At 52.0% G+C, this 25,828-nt stretch overlaps 1 protein-coding gene across 2 annotated transcripts in view; it reads left to right on the top strand.

Annotated features, from left to right (window-relative positions):
- Positions 1–25,828, top strand: part of CD81 (CD81 molecule) — a 48,392-nt gene that overhangs the window by 12,130 nt on the left and 10,434 nt on the right. For both annotated transcript variants that reach the window (XM_026092717.2, XM_064513136.1), the window contains exons 2-3: positions 11,624–11,738; positions 25,472–25,569. In XM_026092717.2, coding sequence (XP_025948502.1) covers positions 11,624–11,738; positions 25,472–25,569 — 213 coding nt within the window. The remainder of the gene's footprint in view (positions 1–11,623; positions 11,739–25,471; positions 25,570–25,828) is intronic.

The raw sequence follows: 25,828 nt of genomic DNA, 5'->3' as shown, positions 1-25,828 counted from the left end.
GCCAAAGGTGGTGGTCAAGGAAAGCCAAGGGTGGCAGTGGGAATGCTTAACCCAGCTGCTGAAATGTGGGGCTGGGAGGGCACATCTGCTATGCTACATACGTGTCCGGAAGCCTGAATACTTGACCCCCGCACTTATTTTTTAATCGCATCTTGCATGGCCAAGTTAAGCAGTGTCTTTGAAGTATCCTGAGAGGTGTGGAGGAACAAAGGCTTTCGGAGGTGTCTGCATATCAGCAGTGGCTGAGTGAGCGCCTTTGGGTTGGATGACTAGGTTCCTGCAGGCCGGCCTGCCGAATGCTAAGCATGTGAAACAACTTACTGCCTTAAGGCAGCTGGGCACCTGCTCCTACACTGCTAACGAGGAGGGTTTTCAGAGAACCTCTGTGCCGCGAGCGCGGCGCTCTGCAAAAAACCTCCTTCCGGTCTCGCTCTGTGAAAGCGGGGTGGCTGGTGCCAAGTCGAGCAGCCTTTGAAGGAGACGTTTCACTTCTCTACCTTGCAAGATGGTGAATGAATAGTACCTGTTTATTTAATGGCTGCTTTGCTTTGGTCTTGCAGTGCTATAGTGCAGCAGGTGGTCTTTGCTCACCAGTCTGGGGCTGGGCTGGGCACTTGGGGTTGAGATGTTCCTGCCCCGCACTCTTTGCCGTGCCCTGGGCAGAGTCCAGTGCAGCTGGGTCAGACTTCACCTGGTTTCTGGAATTACTTGGATCTGCTATCCAGAGTTCAGCTTGTGGGGCTGTCCGTGGGCCTGGTCGAACTGACCGCTGCTAAGAGCCTCCCTGGAGAGGATGAAGAAAGCCAGAAGCCGGAGAGCTATTTTAAAATATAATTAAGCATAACCAAGGAGAAATTGACTGGCTCTGAGAAGGATCACCCAGCTTATTATCTAATACAGCCTGTGGCAGCTTTCCAGATCTCCAGCACTGCTGCTGCACTACCGGAGAGGTGTCTAATTAAAAGGAAGAGCTTGCTTCTAATTCCATTTTCCAGACAACACTATTGTCTCTTGCCTGTGCTGAGTGTACGTGGTACGGTTAGAGTCCAAAGGGATGGAAGGAGAAGAGCAGAAAGAAGGTGCAAGTGCAACATCATTTCTATCTTGGAGGCAGTGACTTTAGGGGAATGCTTTGGGAGAATGGATGGAAAAGTTGAGTATTTTCCTGTTTTGTGCAACTTTGGGAAATCTGGCGATTGCCCTCTGGAGTTTAGAAAGCCTGCACTGAGATATTTGGCTTTGGTGAATGGGAGAGGATGTTGGAGGAGGGTAGCAAACCCTGAACTTCCTGAGCCCGCTGTGATGGCGATAGTCCCAGGGTGATAATTGCTTAAAAACTCATGACCCTGGGGTTGTCTTGATGTGACAAGGAGGGAAGATGGGTGCTACGGCTCCCAAGTCCTACATGAGATCATAAAAGCAAAATGGTGGTTCATGTGGTTTGCAGATCAGAAGCAGGATTTTTGAAACCACTCCACAGATTAATAGAACAGCTTGAATTTGGTTTAGGTTGCAGTCCTTGTACAGGTCTATGCTGGAAGTAGTTTGTGTGTGGAAGTGTGTTAGTCATAGTGCGTGGCAGGCCTCTCTGGTGCAGAGTGGGGTGGTTTTGTTTTGATTATTGGTCTCCCTGGGAATTGCACAGAGCATTGCAAACACCAGTGATGCGACACTTCCAGTATCGTGTTCCAGTGACTTTGGGTTTGGTATATTTAGGCATGTACAGTCACACGTATTTCCCCATGTATTTGAACATGCAGCTATTTAATGCCTGCCTTTGAAGGTGAAGGGAAATGTTTTCTTAGTGGGTGATCGTCGTGAATAGGCTCAGTACTCAGACCTAAGTTTTCCTGATGAGGGCTCACCTGGATGTGTTTCGGGGCTCTGCGGCCAGTGACCATAGTCCTACCATCAGCCTATGAAACCTTTTCTTAGATCTCTGCATGGAGAAGTCATTTAACCTGGTCTTTTGAAGTCCTCTGTTTGGCGTGGGTGCGTGGTTTCATTTAACAAGCTGTGCTGAACTCATAAGGAGGGAACGTGGCTGGTGGCCGAAGGGAGGGATAATTCTGTGCTCCTGAGGTGGTTTTTCTATCAACCACTGTAACGCTCATCTCCTGCAAGAGCATTAACACATGTATAATACCTGGAGAAGCACTTTGATCCTGTGATGAAAGGTACTGTGTAAGCATCTTCCCCTATGTTATTAAAAAGGGAAAGCAGTTGTATTATCATTGTCGTTAGATGCTTATGTGTAAGGCCAGATTAGTTTTGAAGCAGGATCTGAAACTGTTTTCCTCTCTACTACTGAGGTGGTTAAACCTGAGCAGAAGGTCCCAGTATATAGCAACGCTTCCTATCAGAGGTGCTCTGTGAAGTGGGATGAGGCAGAGGGAATCCAGCTCCCAAATGAATGCCTGAGAGGAAGGAGCTTTTGGGGAGCAAAAGCATCATCGTTTTGCATCTGATCCGAGGGAGGGGTTGGCGAGGGACGAGCCGTTTGGAGCGATGCTGCCCCACCTTTTCGGCTGACTGGGCCCCATCCTCGTAGCGGGAACGGGCTGCGCCATGACGGTCCCCTGCTGCGCGGCTGGGCTGCTGGAGGTGTGCCTCCGTCCCGCTGCCGTCCAGGTCCCGGGAAACCCGGCAGGCGGGCGAGGACGCGCTCTCCCCCGCGCGCTCCCTCTCCCCGGGACGCGGGTGCAGCAGGGGCAGTGGGTGAAGCGCTCTGGCAGGTCGCGAGCAGCCCGTAGGCTGTGGGCCCCTGCTGCCGAGGAGGGTGAACGGGCCCCGCTAGCGGGTCTGGAGAACGTGTCACGCTATATTCCCGGTCTCCTCCTATTCATCAAGCTTTATTTAGCATCTGGCTTACCGCTTCTCTGCGCTTTACAGGAGGATGGGGGTTTTGTTTGTTTTTGTTTTGGAGGTTTCTTTTCCTTTTGCCCTCCCCTGAAGCTTTTAAAACCACTTCAGTGTTGTGGGACTGGTAACTATAGGTACCAGCTAAGAATTTAGTCCTGATCCGTGGCCCTATTAATAGCCGACGTTGGAAGCCGGCCATGAGCCGAGTTTCTCAAAGCAGAGCGTGTGCTGACTGAGTGTAGCCCTTCTTCCGCTTTCACAAATAAGATGGGGCTCTTGACGAATGGCCTTTCCTCAGGTGCTGGGCAGGCTTTGCCTGCAAACGTTTAACCCAGTGGCCAGACTTCAGTCAGCCTTAAAGTGTGGTCGTTGCAGAAGACGGTGAAAAGGCCATGTCTGTTTTCCAAGAAAAGTAATTTCAGTTGTTGTGGTTTAAAGGTGCCTGTGTCTAGTTCAAAAGAAAAGGAAGCTTTTTTGCGTTGTGTGGTTGTCTTCAGTCAAGTAGCATTCGGGTTTGTCTAAGTCACTTCCCCTTCCTCCCTCCTCCCCTGCCTCTCAGTGAGCTCGCATGAGTCTCGATGGTTCAACCTCCCTCCTAACGGAGATCTCTAAGCTGTGGCCAGCTGCAGTGGTGGGGGATGCTGGGCAGACCTGGAGGGCCTGGGCTTTGCGCGTGTTGTCCTCTCCTAACGGAGTGAGTTTTCTTCGTCTCTGATCCAGTCCGCCTGAGCGATACCTCACGCTTCAGTTCTCCCAGCGCTGCCAGTGCGAGCTCGTCCAATCTATCGATGGATCCGAGTTAGCCGGGAAGAAGCCTTGTTCCAGGCTAAACCCGAGGACGGAGCGCAGACGTGGTGTTCGGCAAAAGCACGCCCACGCGGCAGCGGCACAAGCTGCAAGAGCCGTTCCCCTGGCGCTGCGACCGAAGCCAGCGTCTCCGTGCCTCTCGGGCTTCCCCCCGCCCGCCCCGTGCCTCCTTGGCGTCGACGAAGAGCGCTTCGCTAAAACAGACTGCGAGGAGGGGATTCCCTCGGGCTTCCCTCGCCGCCCATCTCTGCGGCGAGGAGATGTTGCCCTTAGCGCGTGGTGTCCTTGCAGAGGTTGCCCACCAGCTTCTCCCAGCGGTGGATGCTGTTCCGCTCGGAGACCATCTTCCCCTCTCGTGGAGCGGGTAGAGCGATGGGGGAAAAAGAAACGTTTTTGTGAACTTCCCTTCCTTCTATCAATGGCATATTTGAACAAGAACGCTTCTGTTTAAAAGCGAACCTCAGACATGATGTTCTGCCGTCTTAACGTGAAGACTGCCACAACTTCATACCTCTGTTAAGTTCCTTAGGTCATAAGCTTAGTTTTTGGCATTTAGCTCTTAGCGCAGGGATTACTGTACTCCGAGTCCTTTAAGCGCTTCCACAGAACTGATCGAGCCTCCTTGGACGAGATTGTTAACGTCCGCTTTCCAAGAAGCGAGGTGCGGAGCGTGCATGCTCGCTTGTCCGTGCCTTTGACGCAGCCCGCTGTTACGTGTGCGCGGTGCCGCGGATGGTCACGTGCTGCTCTTCCTGGCTCCGTTTTCTAGGTACTGGCGCGAAACTTGTAATGTCCTAGTGCTTATTTCACAAGCCGCTTGTATGCGTACGTATTTCCTCTTCCAAAGATAATTTTCCTTAAGCTACAGAATCTGTAGCTCTTTAACGTTTTTTTCCCTTTGTGCTGGACGTACGAGATCTAGCTACAAAATGTTTTTTCATTATTTTTTGCTGCGCATGTTGCAGCTGATAATCTGATATCTGCTCTTCTGTCTACGGAGAGCAATAAATGACCTGGGAGTAAAGTATTCAACCCCAATTTAGCAATTAATTCCTGGCTGTGTGACAAGATACTGCAACCTTGGCAAGTTGTCTTGTCTTTCCGTGCCTCGCTCGCCCATGCGTAGAGAGGAGGATCCGGTTTTACCTCCTCTTAGCCACTTTGCGAGCAGTTTTGGAGGGGACGCGGGTGCCGTGAGCCCCGGGCGGGTGCCCGAGGTGCCGTCCCGGTGCCGCCCTCCGCCCAAGGGCTCGGTTTCCCAGAGGGCGGAAAGGAGGCTGCGAGTGGCAGGCGTAAACTCTGCAAAGTGTTAAAAACTTGAGACCTGATAAGAATCTTCAATCTTGAACCTCAATCTGAGAACACGTAAAATGTGTGAGGGCTTCCTGGCGGTGTTGTTTGGTGTTTAGGTTGTCCGTACCGCTGCATTTTGAGCGGCAAAGGGGACACATTCCTGGCCAAAATATTCGTTATGCGAGTGCTTCATTTCTCTGACCTTGGAGGTGCCTTGGGGTAACTGGTGGCTTTGTCCCCGGGCCATACCCAGCGCGTGGGAGGGGAAGAGGCGGTGTGGCTGTCTTGGCAGCCAGATGCAAGACTCATCCATACGTGTTTTTGCTGCTAGGCAGGAGCTGCTTCTGGCTCTCCAAGGTGCAAGGCTGGAGCAGAGCAGAGCCTGGGCGGTGCCTTGCTTTTGGGTCGGAAGAGCATGGAAAGGGGAGTCCTGGGGGAGGACCGGTGGCCTCCACGGGAAACTGGAAATTGGCGCTTCTGAAAATAGGGCGCTGGGAAGCTGCCGGCACCTTGGCTTCCCTCCTCCTCCTCCTCCTCCCGGTTCAGCTGCAGGATGTCAGCTCTGCAGCGACATGTCAGCGGGGCCGCGCTGCTGGCGGCGGCTGGTACTTCCTCCTCCTTGCCCTTCCTCGCCAGGAAACCTCTTCGGAGGAGGGGGAGGGAGGAAGAGGGGTGGTGGCGGCGGAAGGGACCGAGGCGTGATGCACATCCTGGGGAGCAGCGGCTGCGCTAGCGCTGCGGCCAGCCTCTGAGGTGCCGCCCGCCCCGCAGGGGCTGCCGTGGCCGTCTCCCGTCAAGGGGGGGTCCCCTGCGAAAGGGGAGGGGGGCCGTTCCTTGCAGCCCGATGTTATGGTTTGCCTGGGGCAAGGAGGTGGAAGGGGCCCCTGGAGACCCTGCATGGGGATGCGTGCTTAATCACGATGCTCAAACCGCGATAAATGCTCTGGAGACAGGGCAGGGCTTGTGCTGTTGCCTGGTAGTCGCTGGGTTGCCCCGTCCCGCTTTCTGCTGCGGCAAGGAACAGTTTTCTTGAACCGCGGAGAAAACCATCCTGGTGGGAGAGACAGGATCTGAGCGGGAAGGAGCCGGGCAGAGAGCCATTTCGGTTCCTCCGAGGGGGAAAGCAGTCGGGCTGTTTGCAGGGTGATGAAATGAAGTGCTTCTTGCTGTGCTGTGTTCTGTTTTGGTTGCGCAAAAATGCATTCGCGCTGTCGCCCTCTGATCTCCCTTCGCAGGAGCTGTTGGATCTCGGGGGGCTCCTTTTTTCCTCCCTTAGGCAGGGTCTAAATCAGGACCTCCTGCTGCATTTCTCTGTCGTGCTGAGCAGGAATTTCTGCCCTTGTTCAAAAGCAAGTCTTACGGACAGCCCCAGCAGGCGAGATCCAGCTGGAAAAGTCTGGCTGCCTGTGGAAGAAGCAATAAATCTTTGGAAGCTGGAAAACTGCAGTGAAGAGGAAATGCTGAGAGTCCGCGCTGAGCCGCCTCTCCTGCACCGGGAAACAGGCTTGGGGCTGCCTTGTTTGGGCGTAATTTGTAAGGTCTGCCACATCTGTGCCGTGCACAGCCCTAACGAGGCAGTACCGGTACCATGGTGCAGACTAGATGCCCGTCTAGGTTTATCGTGGATCTTTTGAAGGGGCAGGGAAGATGCAGGAGGCCTTAGTTTGGTTTGGGGGCTGCATCTTCCAATGCAGCACAGCAGCTGGCGAAGGGGAGGGGGCCGGCGCCGTGCAGACCACAGGGCTTGGAGGGCTGGATTTTGTGATGCCCGATGAAATCTCCAGCAGCGTTCGTAGGGCGGAGAGGAGAGGAAATACCTAGCTTATATCTGGAGCAAGTCAGCGCTGCATTTAAAAGCTAGATTAGCCCTAGCAGTGTGCGTGTTGCCACACAGGAAGCGAAGCAGACTGACATTTGTGCTACTCTGCCCGTCGGGGCAATGTTTTGTTTTGAGAGGCATCCAGAGAGACAAAACGCTGCTTCGAAGCTGGTTTTTCTCTTTTCGCTCTTCCGGGACAGCGTGCCGATGCACACGGCAGACGTCCTGGAAGGGGAGCCTAAAAGCAGCCGTCTTTGGGTGGCACGTTGCTGGGTTTGCACCTCGTTGGGGTGGGCAGGGAGGCTCGCAGCAAAGCTGATGAGAGTTTCTCCCTCATATTTTCTTTTCTTTCCAGAGAAGGATGCCATAATTATGTTCTGTGCTTTTTTGGTGGTGGAAGGATGTATGGAAAAAGTTATTCATCGTTGACTGAGTCCTGTTTTCATTAGTAAGCTAACATCATTTTCTCTCAAGAAACCCAGCTGCTATTGGATTAAAACTTCCATCTGAAGTGCTCTCTGTGCTCTGTTAAAAAATCAAATGAAGTCAGGTGGTGAGGGAGGGAGTTGTGGTGTTTCTACAGCAGACATGGACCAAAGCTTAGAATATTTGGGGGTGGTTCCAGTGCTTCCTTAGCCAGGTAGACCTAACTGTTGAGGTGGATTTGGCAATCAGAAGAGACTATGCCTTCAATCTAGGGGAAAAAAAAATTTAGAGAACAGCTTGCAGTTTGCTGATGTTGTGGTTCTGGCACTCTAATGCACATTTAATTTTAAACCAGCTGCTGCTCCTCTTATTCATGTCATAGCAAACCGCGCTTACTCCAGCTTTGCTGCTGGCATTTTGCGCAAAGCTGGTGCAAAGTCCTTGTCCTCTGTATGCTGGTTGAGATACTAGTATCTGCTGAGCGCAAAGGGCAATGTGCAGGGGAAAGAGCAATGCCCATACATTTGTTCTTTGTTCTGCCAAAATTTTTCACACTGAGAAGAAAGCAAATAAGAAAAGCTGCTGTCGGTGTGGAAACATCTATCTTTTCTTTCAGGCTTTTACAAGCCACTTCTGGGTTGTTCTCTTTAAAATACAGGGTTACTCCACTGGAAGCCAGGGTTACTAGGGCAATTTGGTGAGGGTTTTTCCCCTTCCCTTCCCTTCCTTCCTTCCTTTCATCTTGGTTCCCTCTCTGCAGAATCCCAAGTGGCTGAATTCCTTGGTGCGTTCAAGATATATGATATTTCTGATGAAAAGATGTGTGCCTTTCATACATGCAGAGATACACCATTGGCTGCAGGTTCTTCATTATAGCTGACTTGTGAAAAAGCATTAAAATGAGTCGCTTTCCTCAATTCTTCAAAACTAGGGGGCTGCTGCGTGGCGTTGGCCTCGTTCCAAGCCTGCCACCCTTTTGTAAAAACAGTAACGTGTGCAGTCTCCTCCTCACCGCTCCTGACCGGCATAGACACCCAAATCTTCTTTGAGATCTTCTTTCCAATGGGAGCCACAGAAAGACCTTTGCTTTAAAAATGGCACTGATGAATTTTGGGGCAGTCTCTTTATTCCAAGAGGATAAATAAACTTGGGTTTTATTACGTTCTTAGACAATGAATGAGAAATACCAGGCTGGATTTGGGTAACTTTCTGCTAAGCCACTAGCTACCTTATTTGGAGCCGAGTTTGAGCGCGGGGTGACTTCCGTTGCTTTTTCCATAGCGAGTATGCGGAGGACCTCAGGCTCTGAGGCAGGCGAGATAAGGCGATGTCCAGGCCAGGAAGTGGCACTGATTGCTGGGGAAGAAGTGTTAAAGCTGCTTTGGTTTTGCTTTGGAGGCAAAGGAGCAGAGAGGCTGACAAAATCCCCTTCCTTCTCCCTAGAGAGCCAGGCAGGATAGCTCAAAGCCACCAGGTCAACTTGCCCTGTGAATTCTGCACAAACTGTGCTTTCATCAGAGTTTTTGAAGGTACCCCCACAAGAATCTCTTAGCTGGGTTTTGCAGAAGTTTGCAAGGAAGAAAACCACCCCCAGAAGGGGCAAAGTTAGGCTCCCCCTGAGAATCCTTTTTGGATTTGGAAATCCCAGTCCACATGTTAATTTAGGCTCTCCTGCAAGTTGCTCAGTTATAGACTTTGTGCTATTACTGAACGAGCTCTTTTTTAAATGCAGTCTTCATAGTGCCTTACATGCTTGTAGCTGACCTGACTCAAAGACCCTTTTGGAGAAAGTTTTTTTCTTCTTCCATACCGTACAGTAATCTTTCCTTTATTTACGTGTGTGCTTTTTCTCAGATGAGTTGTTACAAGGTTTTAAGACGTTTGACATTAAATTGGCATTTGAAAAGATTCCTTCAGCATTTCTTAGAAGTCGTTTTGAATTCTTAAGGCTTTTTTTTTTTCTTTTATGTGTGTTTTTCTCCCCCTCCTCTCTTTCCCCTGCCCCAGTGGTTTTGGTTGAAAGGGGTGGATATGTAATGGATTAACGCAGTGAGTGCTACTCGAAATGCCTTGGATCTGTTCAGGCTAGACGGTGTTTTCTACCTAGTCAGCTCGCGGAGCTGCTCAGCTCCACCAAACGCATCTGTAGCAGCCCCCAAAAGCGGTGTGTTGTGCCTGAACCGAGGCACGCGCAGCGCTTTGAGAAGGGAGGAAATGGAAACAAAACCCAACCTCGATAAAGGGAATTACGTCCCGCTATGCCCCATCGTGTCTGGCAGCCGCCGAGGCTGGGGAGCACGTAGTGCTGGAGGAGCAGGAGGGGGTTATTCCGGTTTACTGCTCCGAATCCGCCTTTCCTCCCACGCGGGCCTACAGCAAGATTTCTTTTGTACTGCGATATGATACTGAACAGTCAGTCAACCGAGCAGTACGAGCTGGTAGCCGCAGGGGTTGGTGTGCCCGTGGGACACCTCGGGAAAGGGCTGTAGGCATTAATCAAATGGATGCGACAAGGGTGGGCAGCGCAAATAACGGGCTGTCCGCTTTGGGCATCGAACGTCCCAGAGATCTGTGGGGAGGGAGAGAACAGCACGTAACTGAAGGATGCTTCTGAAAACGTCACTGACTCCCATTAAGTTGGGCTTCGTAGTCATTCGTATGCTCTTAAACGCTGTGCTAAATGTCAAGATATCCTGGGGAACGGTGCATTTTTTTTGGGGGGGGGGGGGGGAGGTTGAAGTAATTTTGGATTCCCTGCTAACAGGTGCTGCAGCAGTTCAGTGCTATAAAGTGTGGGGGGTTTTGGGTTTTGCTGTTGCTCTGTATCTATTTATCTGTATTGAAATGAATGTATTCCTGTCATTTTGATTGATCAAGTCTACTCCAAGGCAGAGCAGCCTTTAAGGGCATAGAAAGCTCTGTCCCATTAGGTCTGCTCAAACTTGAAATCTGAACCTAGAGGGGGAAAGTAGCAGACTTAGGGCAGAGGGAAAAATCTGATGTTCTCCCAAACACTTTCTCATCCCCACTGTGGCCTTTCCTTCCTACAGTTCCCATAGAAATGGAAGGGTGAAATGAGACATGCGCTACCTCATTGTAAATATAATGCTGTTTGATATACTTAAATCATGTTACCATTAGCTGTACATTCAGGGTTTTAAATTTTTTAAAAAAGTTTGTATGTAATGGATAAACGAAATTGTGTGATAACAGCCCATTGAGAACTGAAGGTAGAAAAGGCTCCTGAAAGCTTCAGTTGTAGGTTTCTTGCTTCTTAGGTAAGACTTAGCCTTCTATTTTAACAGATATAAAATAACTCATAGGAAAGAAATCACCTACAGGAACTGGAAATCCCTTGGCACAGGCTGAGAGTGAAAGCTGGTCTTATAACTGATGAATATTGTGTGAATCAGGCGATCGATAGCCTGGAAAATGAAGTGGCAGGCTGCATATGGTTCAAAACACGTTGCAGAGGTGGGACGAGACTAAATGAAAAGGATGTTCTTGCAAGTTAAAGGTCTCCTTAATAGGTCTGAGGGCTGCACTTATCTGGAAAAGCTAATGCTTGTGGAAAATGTGAAGGGAACCACTACCAGCAAGCAGCTGACCCTGGGAGGAGAGCAGGGAGCAGGTGAAGATGTCTCCCGTCAATAACTGAATGGAGGGGAGGGCAGCGCCGCGGGCTTTTCGGAGCGGGGGAAGGAGGGCTGGGAGACTTGACCGTGTTTATCGCGGCTGCGAACTGGGCCTGGTGCTTGTGCAGGTGTGGGGGGAGCAGAGGGCGGGAGTCCCGCCTGCCTCTCCGCGGTGGCAGCCCCTGGCCCTTGCGGCAAACCAGCAGGCACGTTAATTGGTCCCTGGCACGTGTTCAGGGCATCGCTGGTTTGAAACCCTGCCCGTTTTCCGTGGCAGGAGGGAGGCTTTTCCCCTCCAGGCCTGCAGGAGAAAACAAGAGCTTGCAGCAAGCTGACAGGGAAGCTCAGGTTATCTCGTAACTGCGAGCTGAGAAATGGGCCATGACAGGTATTTAGGGCCTCTCTCGTGCCTGAAGCAGTTCCCCAAAAGCGGTCCTTGTACTCCTCATGCCGCTCTCGCGGGGGCATCGCGGCAGGGTTTGCTGAGGCTGCCGGAAAGGGGGGAGTTGGGGAGAGCAAGGTGCTCCCTTGGAAGCAGAGGACCTCTGGTGTCTCTGCACGCCGGACACGCGGGTTTTTTGCCCCCGTGTGAAAACTAGGAGTAGCAGCAAAGCCGTCCCTCCACGGTCCCCTGCGTGCCAGCCTATCTCGGAGCAGCTTTGCGGAGCGAGACCTCTTTCCCCAGTCTGTCCTGCCCAGGAGGTGCGGAGCAGGGCTGCTCCGGGCAGTGTGGTGGACCAAGCAGTGCTTAACGTGTCGTTCCCTTCTTCCTTCTCCCCAGCTGGCCGGAGGAATCATCCTGGGAGTGGCCCTGTGGCTCCGTCATGACTCACAGACTACGAATATCCTTTACCTGCAGCTGGGGGACAAGCAAGCCCCCAACACCTTCTACGTTGGTAAGTAGCCTCCGGGGAGAGGGGCGGGGGGAGCGGGCACTGCTCCGCTGGCGTTTCGTGTGCCCAGAGGCACAACAGAAAGGAGGGTGCTGTACGGAGAGGATCGCCGCGGGTGAGGAACAGACTCAGCGAGGTGCAGTGCAAGGTAGAACCTAAAACGTCTACTGCTTCCCCGATATTCCCCAAAACATCTTCTGCATGCAAATCCAAATGTTTGTTAGGTGTCACCTGTGCTGTGTCTGAAATGTAGAGTCCAAAGTCACAGTAGCTAAAAGTGCAGAAGACCTTTAATTCTGGTCAGTGTTTCTGTATGACAGGTTTTCTTTGGCATTATTCTTGGTTATGGTCTCCCCGACGACACGTTGGCTTCAGCAAAGGTTGTGTGATTGATCTGGAAAGATGGGAGACTTCTTGGATGCGTGTCTCGTTTCCTCATCTCTCTCCCAAAGGGATATAAAAGTGGCTAAAGGAACGGTTGGCAATGGAAAGTACAACTTGGAGAGCAGCATGACTCATGTTCTCCAGGAGGGGCCGGTGGAGCGTCTCTGTGTGTGTTTAAGCTTAGTATGATTTTATTAATTTGACAGCACGCTGACTTGCTGGAAGAAAACCCTTGCTTTGCCCTGCTCTCCAGCGATCCTGCTTATGAGCAGGAACGAGCAGCTCCCAGACAGTCTCTGGCCTCGGCTTTGGGCTGATGCCGGCTGGCTGGGGCGTGAGCTGCCGGAGGACTCGAGGACCGCTCGCTCCCGAATTCCTCAGATAAGAGGCCGGGGCGCGGAGGGAGCCTGCACGGTGTGTGCGCGTGCTTGCAGAAGGAGGAGGTTCGAAAGTCTCGCCTGTCTTGTGCGTGGACCAAGTCTCCTCTCGGCCATCCTGTTTGAGATTTATTGACTTTGAGCAAAAATTGATGCCGATGCTCTGCTTTTCCCCTGCTGCGGTTAGAGAAGCATTTGTCCTGCGCAATGACACTCGCCACGGCCCTGCCCTGCCGTTCCTAGAGGACTAATTAGCTACTGAGGAAAGACTTAACTGTTATTTTCATGTGCGATGTCTCTTGTTAAGTAGGAAGGCCTGAGTCTCTTCTGACTTTTTGCATATTTAGAAGCAGGAAAGCCCCAAATCCCTCCTCTCTGTAAGGTCCTGGGAGACTGGGGGAGTTGGTCAGATGGGAAGAAACCCTCTCTCACTCCAAGGATGGGATAGTTGTAGGAAATGTGTGGAGCTGGACCAGTCTAATCCAATGTCCTGTTCTCATCTGTAGGTGAAACTACCTTCCTTAAAAGATTTTTTTCTTCAGTTTCCTGGCTCACTAAATAAACTGCTCAAGTCCTTTTCCCCAGCTGCGTGTGGTTGCAGTAGGTGCTCCTGCTGTCAGTGATGGTAGGCTTTCCAATGCTCTTCTGTCTGCCTCGTGCCTCACACGCACAGTTGTATTTAGAGCATTTTGCCTTTGCATATTTTCCATCTTAAAAAAAAAAAAAAAAAATGGAGGGGGGAGAGAAAAGAGAGCTCTAAGTCAAGTCTTAGTCCCTTTCCAGGGGCTGGCTCAAATGTTTCCTTCCTTCTCAGGGCAAACAGCTGATGTCTCTCTGGTTAACAAACTTCTTCCAAAATCTGGGGGACCTGGAGCGTGGTAGCCAAGCGCTCTTCTCCCGCATGTTGTGCATCCTCTGCTTTTCAACCCCTTTCATTTTGTTTTCACTCTCCACGTGCTCTGGGTAGTGCTGAAGTGCCGCCGGCCTCTGCTATTTTAAAAGCAGCTGGGAATGGACCACCGAGGCAGGAGGGGTGCCACCTTGCTGGGCTTTCCGATGCCCGTGAGCGGCCTGGGGCTGGAGCCTGCCTGTCTTGTAAAGTTGTACTGAGCAACGGAGCTGCCCGGATTCCTTCTGGGGGCTGTAATTTCCATTCAGTAATAACAGCGGAGCACTTCTTTCACTGCCGTCTCTCCTGGCCAGGCCTCTCGAGTCTGAAGTCTGGGATTCCTTTGTTTTTTCCTTTCTTTTTCTTTTTCCTTCCCCCTCCCCTCGCAGCTGACATTCCCACCGCAGCGGCGCCTGCCCTGTTTTTCTGCTCCGGCGTCCAACATCCACACGCACACGATGTTCCCGCTCCGCGCGGGAGCCTCTGGCTCACGTGTGCCTGGGCTTGGCCTCCAGCGCTGCTTCTCCTCGCGGGCCGCTTTTTGGTGTCTGGCGCGGGCGCTCGTCCCAGGACCTGTCGGGAGGCGATAAAGCGGTCGGAGGAAGAGGACTCGTGGGCAGCCGTGGCCCTGCGGGAGCAGCTCTGGAGCCTGGGGGCTCTGCAAGAAATGCTCTCCCCTAGCGCTTTGGCCTTCCACCGTGTTTTGGGCTTTAAAGGTTACAAACTGAGCTCTCGTTCGTGGGCTTTTTCTCAGTGCAGCTTGAGAAATGTCTGATGGTGGCCACTCCTTGCAGTCTTGGCTTTTGGCACTTCCACTTTGGCTGTGGACATAATGCTCCAAAAATGGCACGTTAACTGCTTTGTTGCTTTGAAGATGAAGCAAAACCGAGTTAGGGAGTAGCCGGAATGGCAGAGTTTCATGCCCTTTTGGTTGTAAAGGAAAATACTGGCTCTTTGTCTGAGCTAGGCTTATGGCGTAATATGCATGCAGTTTTAAGGTGGTTTTACTCACGAGGGTGTCTTGCCTAGCTCTGCTGAGTATTCTGTTGCACTGCAGAGCGAGCCTGTGCTCTGCCTCGCACGCAGCTTATCAGAAGCCCCCTGCAGAAGTTGCCTTCTAGAAGCCCACCATGGACCTCAATATGGTGTCCAGCTCCCATTGATGGTCTTTGCCAAGAGCTGATCTTCAGGGAGCAATTGGTTGCCTTGCTGTTAGTGCTTCTCTTCAGCTGCAGCTGCAAAACCAGAAGCCATCCTGCCTCTCACGCTTGTGTAGGACTGCATCTGAAGCGCCCAGCTTACGTCAGAAAACATCATTCAAAGATAATGTAGATAACTGTAAGCAGTATTGCGAAGTTAAATACTAGCAACTGGTTAACCATTTCTTTATCTATTAATAGCAGAGTTAATCTAATGGGGAAAAAGCCAGGAGCCCTGTCCTTCAAGTGTTTGCTTATGTGATGTCCAGAAACAGCCGCTGAAGGTAGTGGTATTATGAGGAAAAGTGGAAGGAAGAACGGTTGGGGTCTGTGTATCTACCAGTTGGCCATGGCAATGCACATGTGTGGTTTTTCTTTCCCCCTGTCCCCTGCTTTTTTTGCCAGGCTGTTCAGGAGCCAGGGCAGTGTGATTCATAGTGCCGAACTGGCAGGGGAAGAGAGGAGAGTGGACGAAGGCAGTGTTGCCTATCGATGGCAGCAGTTAGTCCGAAAGGTTGCAAGATGAACTGTGGGGTGAGGAGTGATGTGCCACTCTGCACCAGATGTGTGGTGAGGGACCGTACTGCAATATTGCAGCTGCTGCATGAGCTGGATGCTGTGCTGATGAGGCAGGCAGGTAGCTGCGCTGCTGGGGAAGCACGGGTAAGGGGCACCAGTGTTGCTGAGTTACAACCATAATGGTAGGAAAAAAGGGTGTAGTGGGTTTAGGAGAGGCTGAAGGTCAGCAGGGATCCCCTGACCTTACAGGACAAGCCTTGGGAGCTCGAGTCGTTGCAAACTCTACGTTCATGGTAGTGATGACTGTTGGGGTTTTGTACACCACGCGTGCAGGGTGTTGCCTGTATGTGCTGTTGGCACACGCTTGATGGATATGTGGATCCCATGCATCCACAGGGAGATAAACCTTTAGCTTTCGGTAAGGTCACTTGCTCACTGGTTTCATACCGCTGCCCTCCTATCTGAGGTAGCTTCGAAGGAGCTGCCTGGTTTGCGGGCGCTCGTGTGTCTTGCTGTGATAGTCTGCCCAGCTGCCTCCCCCCCCCAGCGCAGCGATCGGCGCGGGGCTGCACGCCCAGCCTGCCCGCGAGTTTGCCTTCGTGATGCCTGGTGCTGTGCTTCCACCGCCTGAAGGTGCGGCTCGCTGATGCTGGCTGGTATCAGCGGGGTCCGGTTGCCACCAGCTGTCCTTGCCCTTCGGCTCGTGCCAGCAGCCGTGCAGCGGGCTGGCTCTGCAAGCGGGTCGGGGTGGAAACTTGACCCGGCAGCAGGTCCCTCTGCTCCTAGAGCTGATCCCTTACTTAGATCCTCCATAATTTGCCCGTTTTGTGAGGCCTCCGGGTCCTGTCTCATGCCGGATAGCTGGGGATGAGGGCAGGGTTGTCGGGTGAACCAGAAGCTCTAACTTAATCCTTGTCACTGAGCTCCTGGTTTTCTCTGCTCCTCGGCATCCCCGGGCAGGGCAGGGGAGGGGAGCTGCGGCCATGGCAAGAACAACAGGAAAGAGTCGGCAGCAGCGCTCGCGTAGCATGTAAGGAGGAGCACAGGCGTCTAGGTGCTCAAAACCTTTTCAGCGGGGTGGAGGAAAGCCTCAGCTTGTTGTCCTTTTCCTCAAAGCCTCGGCTCAAACCAAGAAGCCCTTGTTTTTCCCGTTTTCCCCTCTTGCTGGGCTGCCCGGTCCCTGCTCTCTCTCTCCCGCCGTCTGCTCGTTCTCCCCGGGAACATCTGACGAGGAGCAGAGCGCCTGGTCGGGTGGGTCTGGCCTCGCTCTAACTCCACAGGTCCAAAATAGGAAATCTGCATCCAGCTGTTAACAGCAAGCGATAGGATAACGCTACCCGGCGCGCCGAGTATCCCCGGGAGCGGGGCCAGCTGCGAGCGGGAGTGCGAAAACATGCAGAGGTGGGGTGAGGCTTTCTGCATAGCTTTGGGAGTGGGAAGGGGTTGATGTGTTTTGGGTGGTGGTTGTTGGGTTTTTTGGGTTTTTTCCCCCCTTCTCTCCTTCTGTTCAGTTTTTCACCCTGGCTCTTACTTTGTCATAATACTTCCTCTCCCGGCCAGCGTCTCTTTTCCCCGGAGTGCTCCCGCGGCGGCGCTCCTTGGGAGGAGTGTAAGGTTTCGGACAGGCGTGCAATGGCGAATTAAATTTGGACGCTGAAGCTGTTGCTGCCACTCCCCTTCTGCGCTGTGCTCCTTCTGCAGGCGGCTGCCCCAATAGAAAGGCACCATTTTTTGTTCTCTTTTTTTTTCTCCTGCTTTTTCTCCTCTCCTTAGCAACAAGACTGAAAATGGTGGCGATCCTGGAACTCGCTCGCGAGCAGATCAGGCAGCCCTGCCGCAGCGTCTGCCGGAGACGGGGCAGCGATAGCGTCAGGCTAATCTTAACCCGGTGCCTCGTGTCCGCTAAGCCGCGCTTTGCGCTAAAGCTCCAGGTGAGGCTGGCTCGCAGGAGAAACGGCTGCTGCGCAGCGCTGAATCCCTGCTCTCTAGTTGTGCAGGCTGGAGGCTCTTTTCACAGCCCTGCTCCATGCAAATACGATCCGATTTCTTTGCTTGGAAATGAGCTCACGCGGCCTTTCTCGCAGACAGGACTGTTGAGAATTGGGCCAAAAAGCCAGGGGACACATCTAAGTCTGCCTCGCTTCCCGCTGACAAGTTCCAGCCTTACGTTAAAGTATAGCTGTATCTGCAGACTTGTCCTTGAAATCGGTGTGGTGCTGCCGCTCTCCTTGTGGGTCTCGCTCTGCCCCACATCCAGCTAGCGGGATCTCGTCCCCTTCCCTCAGGAAACATCAGGCATCTTTTAAAGGCGGCCAACTCCTTTACAGCATGAGGTGAGGCTCAGTGGCCCAGGAAATCTTCTGCTAAGCTCTCCGTAGAAAGATATGTAGGTCCCGCAATAAACACTAGTGGAAAGCCACCTTCTGTCTTGGCGTAGCGCTGTGCAGCGATCCCTGCGGATACGCACAGCTGGCCCGGGCTCGCTCTCTCCGTCACCTGCCTCCGCTGTGCTTCAAGCCCTGGTGGTCTGTGGTTTACCGGAAGGATGCTGACTGCGGCCGGGCGTAGCGGGCTCGAGCGTGGACCGTAGTTTGCATTTGGTCCTGAATCGTGGTGAACAAAATAGGTGACTTTAAAAATATATGTGGATTTTTTTAATAGAAGTAAATGCATTTTTCTCTTTTGAAAATAAGCCTGTTTACAGTTAAAGACAATCTAATTCCAGGTAGTCCCTTAAAGGAAATTTGAGGCTGTGAGAGTTGGCTGCTCAGTTTTTAAAGGAAGGTGCTGTGTGTCTGTGCACCTAAATGAATCGATTTAGCGAGAGCTCTGGACAGTTATTCTCCTCTTCAGATGCAGAATGAAAATGTACTTCAGTTTACTTGGACCAGTTATTTTACACATCTCAATAGATCCTGAAATTGCTGAGAATGAAGAAAATCAGAGAAATAACATTTTTATTCAAATGTTTGAAGAAGGAGGAGTAAAAAAGGCTGAGGTCTATTGATTCCGATTTTGCTCTAATTGCTGTAGATCAACTTTAGTAATAAAGGAAGTCTTAAAATAGTAGTTTTAATGCAAAACATGTTGTCAATAGCTCTCTCTGAGAGAGGCTGCACAGTATATTTAACAGTATTAAAATAGCTTTTCTATATTTTTATCATAGAACTCAGTTTCTCTCAAACAAGCAACTCGTGGCAAGTCAGGTGTGCAAACAAAATAGGAAGTGTCATCACGGTGATGGAGCTCTGCGTTAACTCAGATTAGCTCCTAGGCGATGGGTTTAGCCTGATAGCTGCGTATAGCAGAAGGAGGTAGTAAACTTGGTGTGCAAGCTGCACTTAATCGTGATTCAGTGTATCTTCGTTGTAACCAGCATGTTCCCGCATGTCCCAGCTAGGCAAAACGGAAAATCTGTGTGGCATCTCCGTCTGTGGAAGCCCTTTGGGTAGGGACGGGTCTATGTGCCCGCGCGGGGATAGTGTTTGGGGTTTTCTCCACGCCTCCCCTTTGCTTTTATGACTGCGGTGTCCTTTGCTTCCTCTTCCTTTATCCCTCCAGACGAGGGGCCTCTCGTCCCCCCGTGCGTGCCGCACGGCCCCAGGAGACCTCTCCGTGCCTCCTGACGCTGTTGCTCCGTCTGGAAGTCATTAGCAGCCGGAGAGCAGCACTGTTTTCCTTAGGAAAAGGAGTGGAGGGAGGTGGAGGGGAGAGAAGAGTTTCCCGGTCATCTTGTGGCATCCCTGCTCTCTTCCCCTCTTCCCTGCGCGCCCAAGGAAGCGCTGCCAGCTCTGCAGGAGCTGGGCGAGCTGAGGGACTTGCAGGCGGGAGGACGTTCGGGGCCACTTCCACGGGACTGCCGGACAAAAACACCGGGCTGGTGTAGCCAGCCCTTCCCCCTCCCACCCGGGACTTCCCGCTCCCTGCAAATATCTTGCCCTTAAGTCCAAAGGAAGCGTGCTGTGGTCAGGGCGTTTTGCCCTTGCGGATGGCCTCCTTCCAAGATCGGTCCTGGAGGATGCGGAGGAGTCTCCCTCCCACCTCCCCCTTCCGCGCCGCAGAGGCGAGGGCGAGTCCCCGGATTTTCAGCCTCTGCAGACCACCAGGCACAGAGAGGCTTTCCTTTCTCCCTCGGAGGCTTGCAGAGCCTTGCATTCGTAGCATCTGCCCCCCCAGGAGCTGCTCCGTCGGGATGAGAAACCAGAAAACATCCCAGCCAGCTGGGCCAGCCCTGGCCCTGCGGTGCACTGCAGAAGTGCCGCTGCGCGCTCCCCGTTTGGACGGGCAGCCCAAGGGGAGGCTCACGCGGAGCCGGCAGTGGAGTGTCACCCGGGCTTAACAAGTTAAAGCCCCCCAGGGAGAGGTGAAATGGGGGGAGCGGTAGGTGGGAGCAGGGATGCCTGCCCCCGGGAGCCACACGGTCTCCGGCGAGCCACGGGCCCGCCTTGTGCAAGATGGAGCGAGCCCAGCGTGGCGCAAGAGCAGGGCTGTCCTGGGCTGACCAGCTCCCCGCTCACTTTGGAGGGACCGTGCTGTTCTTGTTCCTCCTTTTATTTGTTTAAAAGAAAAATGCATGTTTTTTCTATTTGTGGGTTTTTGGTTTTTTTTAAAAAAATTTCTCAGTGAACTCAGCAGGGGCAGGACATGAGTTTTACAACCCTGCAGGCAACAGCTCTGTGGCTCTAATGCCGGAATGAGTAATGATATTAAACGCTGTCTTTTACTGTCCCTTCCCTGTTCCCAGTTCTTACTGTCCTGTCTCCTACTAGCCTAGAAGGAGAGGGGCCTCCAGGGAAGCATCATCTGCTGGAGCTGGGAGCTGAGCCGGCCTCTTTGCTGCCCTTTTTCTTTTCTTTTCTTTTTTTCTTCTTGTTCTGACTAACACCATCCTGAAGGAGGTGCTTAATGACTGTGGTCTCTTGGGCCTGAGATTCAGGGTCTTCTCCCAGCTAAAGCTTGAGGAGGTCCATGGCTACCGGGGTGAGTGCCCGTCGCTTCCTCGTTGTGCAGGAGTACCTGGAAACTGGACCTGTGCGGCAGCGGTCACTATGAAGGAGGAGAGGTGGACAAACCTGTGGTTCGGTTGCTGGAGCGACACCATCTCTAGCGTGCGTTGTGTGTTTTCCGTAGGGATGCTTTGACCCCACGTCACAACTGCTCTGCTCTTTCTTTGAACTAAGACAGGACCCCGAATTTCTCTGTAATGAAGAAGGGGAAAAAGAGAAGCCTGTGTAACCCTCACTCCCAAAACTTTGTTGGCTGTCTTGATCTCAGGACGCGATAGGAGACTGTGGGCAAGTCCCGAGTCCTCCCCCAAGTTCCCCAAGTACGTGACGTGCGTCTTGCGGCTCGTGGTTTCCTTCCACGAGGGGCCGGTTGCACGGGGGACTGCAGCAGTCTTGCTCACTGCTGTGCGTCTGAGAGCTGGCGTAGAGATGACCCCAGTAGCGCTGTCTGAGGATGCAGAGACGCCTTGGCGTCGTGCACGTCTATAAATTACGTGCTTGCTGTCACTGCTGCGGCTCTGGCTCCCGGGGCCACGTTCGGAGGGAGCAGGATTACCGTAGGCGCTGTGCTTCATTTTCGGTACCTCTCTGGTTTTACTTTCTGTTTGCGATGAACAGCGTTTCTTATTTTAACAACCCTGGAAAAGCCGTCGCACAAACAAGCCGGGAAGCGGCGTGTGACGGGCAGGTGGGGCTTTGCTGGCGCAGAGCCGTGCCAGCTCAAGGGGAGCCCTGGAGGAGCGGGTGCCGCTTCAGCGCACGAAGAGTCTCCGATCCGCTCCGGGGTGACGGGGTCGATCCCACCTCCGACGCTTGTGCAGCGGGCAGGGTTGGGGGGGGGGGGGGTCGCGCCTGGCTTTAAGGGAGGTCCAGCGTGCCGTTGAGGAGGAGCACGGCAGGTGTGCCGCTCACGGGCGCGGGGGCCAAAGCCCCGCTGGCAGTCGTCGTCGCCGTCTGCCGGGAATGAGAGCTCAGCTGGCCCCTTTCTGGGAAAAGGGCCGGTTGTTCCCGGTTGGGCCGTGGCTGCTGTGAAAGCCCTCAGCTGCCTGGCACCCAGGCTGGAGAGACGGACGGGGCACCTGCGTTCGTGTCGGGGGGGACGGTGGGCATGGGGAAGCGCGTGCCACCCAAAGGGTGCGGCTGCAAGTCTGGGTTGTCCTTTGGTCTCCGTTGCAAGCTCCGACACGGCGTTTCTACGGAGAGATGCTGCTAGCCGCGGCGCCCTCGTTGTACAAGACCGTATTGTTGCGTTAAATATTTTGTGTTTGCTTTTAAATAAACTGCAGAGAAGAGCCCCACTCCATTGCCTCCCCGCGGGCAGCACTGCGCTGCCTGGCACCGACAAAGGGGGACTCTATAAAGGCCGCTTGTTTGTGCCTCCGGACGAAGCTGGCTCTGGTCCCGACAGCCTTCCAGGCTTTCTGTGGGCTTCTGAGCGCAGGCCGGTTGTCACAGCCCTCTCCCCCGCTTGGCTACGCGTTCCTGCTTCTCCCGCTCAACGACTTCCATCCGCCGGACTCAGGTCGGGAAATGCCAAGTGGGATGCGGGGGCAGTCGGGCTGGAAACCGGCTCGGCCAGAGCCAGAGCTCTTCAGCTGCCTGCTCGGCTGGGCCGGAGCAAGGTCTGGGAGCGCCTCCGTCTCCTCCTCCTCTTCCGATCTCCTTTTTGTTCTGTTTCTTGTCTCCCCAGAAAATGCTGTGTTCCTTCCAGTCTGCAAGCTCACAAACAGCTGTGTTGGGAACAGAAGTCTGCTCCCCCGCTTTTACATGCGTTTCCGTATGAGTCTCCCCTGGACTTTTCCTCTCCTCTTGGGCTACACTTGTGCTTTTGCTGAAGTATAAGAAAAGCAAAATCAATTTTGATTATTTTGGGAGAAGAATTTGTCTGGGCAGCTTAGCAAACTTTAAAATCTTATTTCCTTCCTTCCTTTCTTCAGTCTTATTTTTTGAGTGATATTCACTGATATTCAGTGTTGGCTCTGGCAAGGAGTTGGCAAAGCATTTGCAGGAGGAGAAGTAGGATACTGGGACCTTGGTGGTCTGTTGGGGGTCTGGATGGCCTATCTGGAATGGGATTTTAGTAGATGTTTTTTTTTCTTAAAGCTGCACAAACACCAACAAAAAGCAAGTACAGAGGCATCCAAAAGACTTTTGTAGCACAGCAGATGGCTGTTTCCTCTTGGTCACCTCTGTCAGTTGAGGTTCTTGTTGGGCTTTGTATCTCCTAGTTTTCAGGTGGAAACTTTCCTACTCTCTTAGCTGTCCTGGTGATCTGCTAGCTACTTGTTCGGTCTTGGAAATTGCCTTCAATGTTTGTTTTGAAGAATATGAGGACCAAATGTACTATCAATCCATGGAAGCGAACTGGTTGTTGGGGTACCTGCAGCATCATGCTGCTCTGTCTCGAGCTCTGTTCTATCTACTTGTCACCTACCTTGTTATCTACCAGTATGAACGTTGAGCTGTTGAAGCCTCCTTGTTCCCAACTCAGCTTTCTGTCTTCTCTCTGCTGATGGTAGGAGGAGAATTCAGAACCTGCTGCTCTCAGGGTGATCAAAAATTGAGTTTCCTGGAGAGATCTCTTGTGATCAAAACTCTTCAGTTGAGCCACCTAGGCCTGTAAGATGCAAAATCTTGACCCATTTTGGGTTGGAAACCTACAGCCAGCAGCAATGCTGATAAAAGAGAGGGAAGAGAGCTAGTTCCTGGGCATTAGCATATTTTGGTGATAATAAGCAGACCTTTTTCTGAGAGATCACTGATGATATGTTGTTCTTCTTGAAACAGCAATTATGTGGCTTCTAGAATTCTTGATCGGTGTCTGTGGAGCTTGGCAGGTGTCCAGCAGACAGCTGTGGCTTTACAGGATGCGTTAATGCCTTCCCATCACCCCCTGCCCCTCGGGAGCCTCCTTTCCCCGTGCGCACCACAGCCCTCTGCCTCTCCTTCCACAGTCAGCAACAGCGCGTTTTTAGCTGCTGGGGGCAAAATCATCTCCTTCCAGTTCAGGCAGGTCCACCAAACTTTCGCTGCTGGCCTCTCCTTTCCGAGAAACTCTCCCTGAGTTTCTCCAGCTTATTTTTCCCTCTCCATCCACCTTTGTACAAGGCGCTTTTGTCCCTCCTTGCCTTCACGGCCAGCCGCTTGCTCCAGCAGCAGCTCCCAAGCTGCCGTTCGGATTTGCGGATGCATCACGGCGAAGCCCCTGTGGTGGTCCCCAGAAGGTGCAGCTGGTCCCTTTCGCTGACGGTGGCCAGACGGGTGGTGGGAGGACGTCGCCGGCTGCGGGTCCCGTCGGGTTTAGCGAAGTGGAAGTTCCTCCCGGGTCGGCCCGCTCCATTGTGCCTTCGCTTCCCCTCCATCTGGTTTCCTCCCTCCTGCCGTCGGCTAAACATAGCCGGAGGCATTGTGTGAGCGCGGCGCTGGCGAGCAGCGTCGTCTCCTCGTCCCGGCGGTAGCGGGGTCCCGGCGCGGGAGCTGCTCTCGCAGCGTTTCCGCTGCCGCGTTTTGCCAAGTTGGCCGTTGCCTTTGTGCTCGTGCTGCGGTGTCGAGGGGCTGGTGACTTCTGTTTTTAAAAGGGAAGAATTGAAGGAGCAGAAGTTAAACCTTTCCCGAGTTTGACGTATCTGTGCAGGGGTTTTAAGCAAGTTGAAATTATTATAACTGTCTTTTGGAGCAGGGTTTGCGTTGGCTTAACTTTGCTCTCAGTGAGGCCAGCCGGGGCAGTCGTATCCGTGTTGCACACTCCTTAGACTTTACACTAAACTTATCAGATGATCGATTAAAAGTTGCAAAAATAAGAGAAATCCTAAACAATAGATGTCGTAGGCATGTAAAAGCAAGTTTACTCTCGGGCTGTGTTTGTACTTTAGTTCTATTCTTAAAGGGGAGTTGACTAATAACTACAAAAACATTTTGACTTTGCAGCTAAATAAAACCTTTAGTTGAAGGGACGTACCTCATAGGAAGATTTACTGAATTGCTGTTAAATACAAAGTGCTTAATGTAAGTTTGTTCAGATTCTTTTTTTTTTCTCATTGCAGTTTTAAAATGGTGACTGCTGTCTTGCCTTGTTTTTAACCAGTTGTTTGCTTTGATTTTTTTTTCTTTTTGCATGTCTAGTTGCCTTTGAACAGGGAGTAGAATTCACTTACAAAATAGTAGAGCCCCAATACTTAAGAACATTGCTTAACTAAAAATACTCTATATATGCGTTGTACAGAAAAAAGAAAGCTCTATGTTCAGAAGAGGAAACAGAGTTAACTGAGCTGCTGGCATTTGGCCATTAAGACTGGTAAGGGACTAGGACTAGCAGATCTGAGCCTCTTGCTTAAGTTCTTGTTTCCTGAGTGAGTGAAGTTTCATTCCTTTGGGTTTTTTGTCTTCCCCAAATGCCTGATTTCCAAGCTTTGAACTAGTTATGTTGGAAAAAAAAAAAAAACTTTTCTGTAGAAGAAGCAATAAAAGAATCCAAAAGCTAGATTACATTTAATAAGATGCTGAAGCAGTGCTTTTCCCTTAGTCTTGTCACTTGTCTGTCTTTAAAACATTATCAGAAAAAAAAGTTTGTATGTTATTTAATATAAATAAACCATTAGCCTTATTGTAATTTAAATAGAGGTATTAACCGACTGCTTTTATCTCCTCTGCTCAAACATTTAAAATAGTATACCATGGGAACTGCCGGCGTACAGCAGTCAGGACGCTGTAAAGCCTTTGTCTTCCTCGCTACACCCTCTTCCTATTATTGATCCAGCTCTGTGGATTTCCTGCGATTTGGGGGGGAGGATGGGCTTTGGGGGGTGGTGGTTTGTTGTTTTAAGTTTCAGTAGGTTCCTTAAAAGCTTAACATAAGTCTTAAATTGCTGGTTTTGAGCACTTTGAGATCTGAGTTGTGTATGTTGTGTAGCTTGCGTGAATGCTCTGCTGTAGCAGCAGAATGATCGATCGGGTGTTGGCTTATGCAGAGAGAACACCCATGGGCAAATTCGCCCCAAAATGAATTTGTCTAAGGTGATAATACTTATTTTAAAGGGAGGGATAATAGGAATGCCCTGAAGTACAGTCTGAACTTAACTAACAATTGATCATTTCTGTCAATGACATCCGTGTGTTGTCCAAGAACATTAGTGTCAGCAGAAGAGGAGGACAGGAGCAAGAAATAGAGGAAGATGTGGTGGTTTTCTCTGCTGGTGGAAGCCCACACAAGGTCCACAGCCACCTCTGCTTCTGTATCTCTTAAGCCTTAATTATGCACACCTGTAATTAGCCGTTGCAGGGAGCCAGCGTGTCTGGCCAGATGCTTGGACGTGTCCATGCGCAGTTCTGCAGTAACGTGTCTGCTTCTCGCTTCCCCTTGCAGGGATCTACATCCTGATTGCGGTTGGTGCTGTCATGATGTTTGTGGGGTTCCTGGGATGCTACGGCGCGATTCAGGAGTCGCAGTGCCTGCTGGGAACGGTAAGGGGCACAACACCTGGTGCCGTGCCGCCCCTGCCTTTGATCTGGTCAAACGCGAAAGCGGGAAAGATTTCTTGCGATGTTTTGGCGAGGACGTCAAGGCAAACCCTGGAAAATCCGTTACCGAAGTGCTGCAGGCACCCCGATGGGAGGCAGCAGCTTGGAGTCCCGGCGTGCGATGAGCTTAAGAGTTGCACAAGCTGCAGCCGCACCAAAAGCCTTCGCCGTGGGGCTGAGGGGGACCCACGGGTTTAAGGCA

The sequence above is a fragment of the Dromaius novaehollandiae genome, chromosome 5 (genome assembly GCF_036370855.1).
Source record: "Dromaius novaehollandiae isolate bDroNov1 chromosome 5, bDroNov1.hap1, whole genome shotgun sequence".
In the NCBI taxonomy this organism is placed as follows: Eukaryota; Metazoa; Chordata; class Aves; order Casuariiformes; family Dromaiidae; genus Dromaius; species Dromaius novaehollandiae.
The sequence above is the reverse complement of the archived record's forward strand: the minus strand, read 5'-3'. Positions and strand labels throughout refer to the sequence as shown.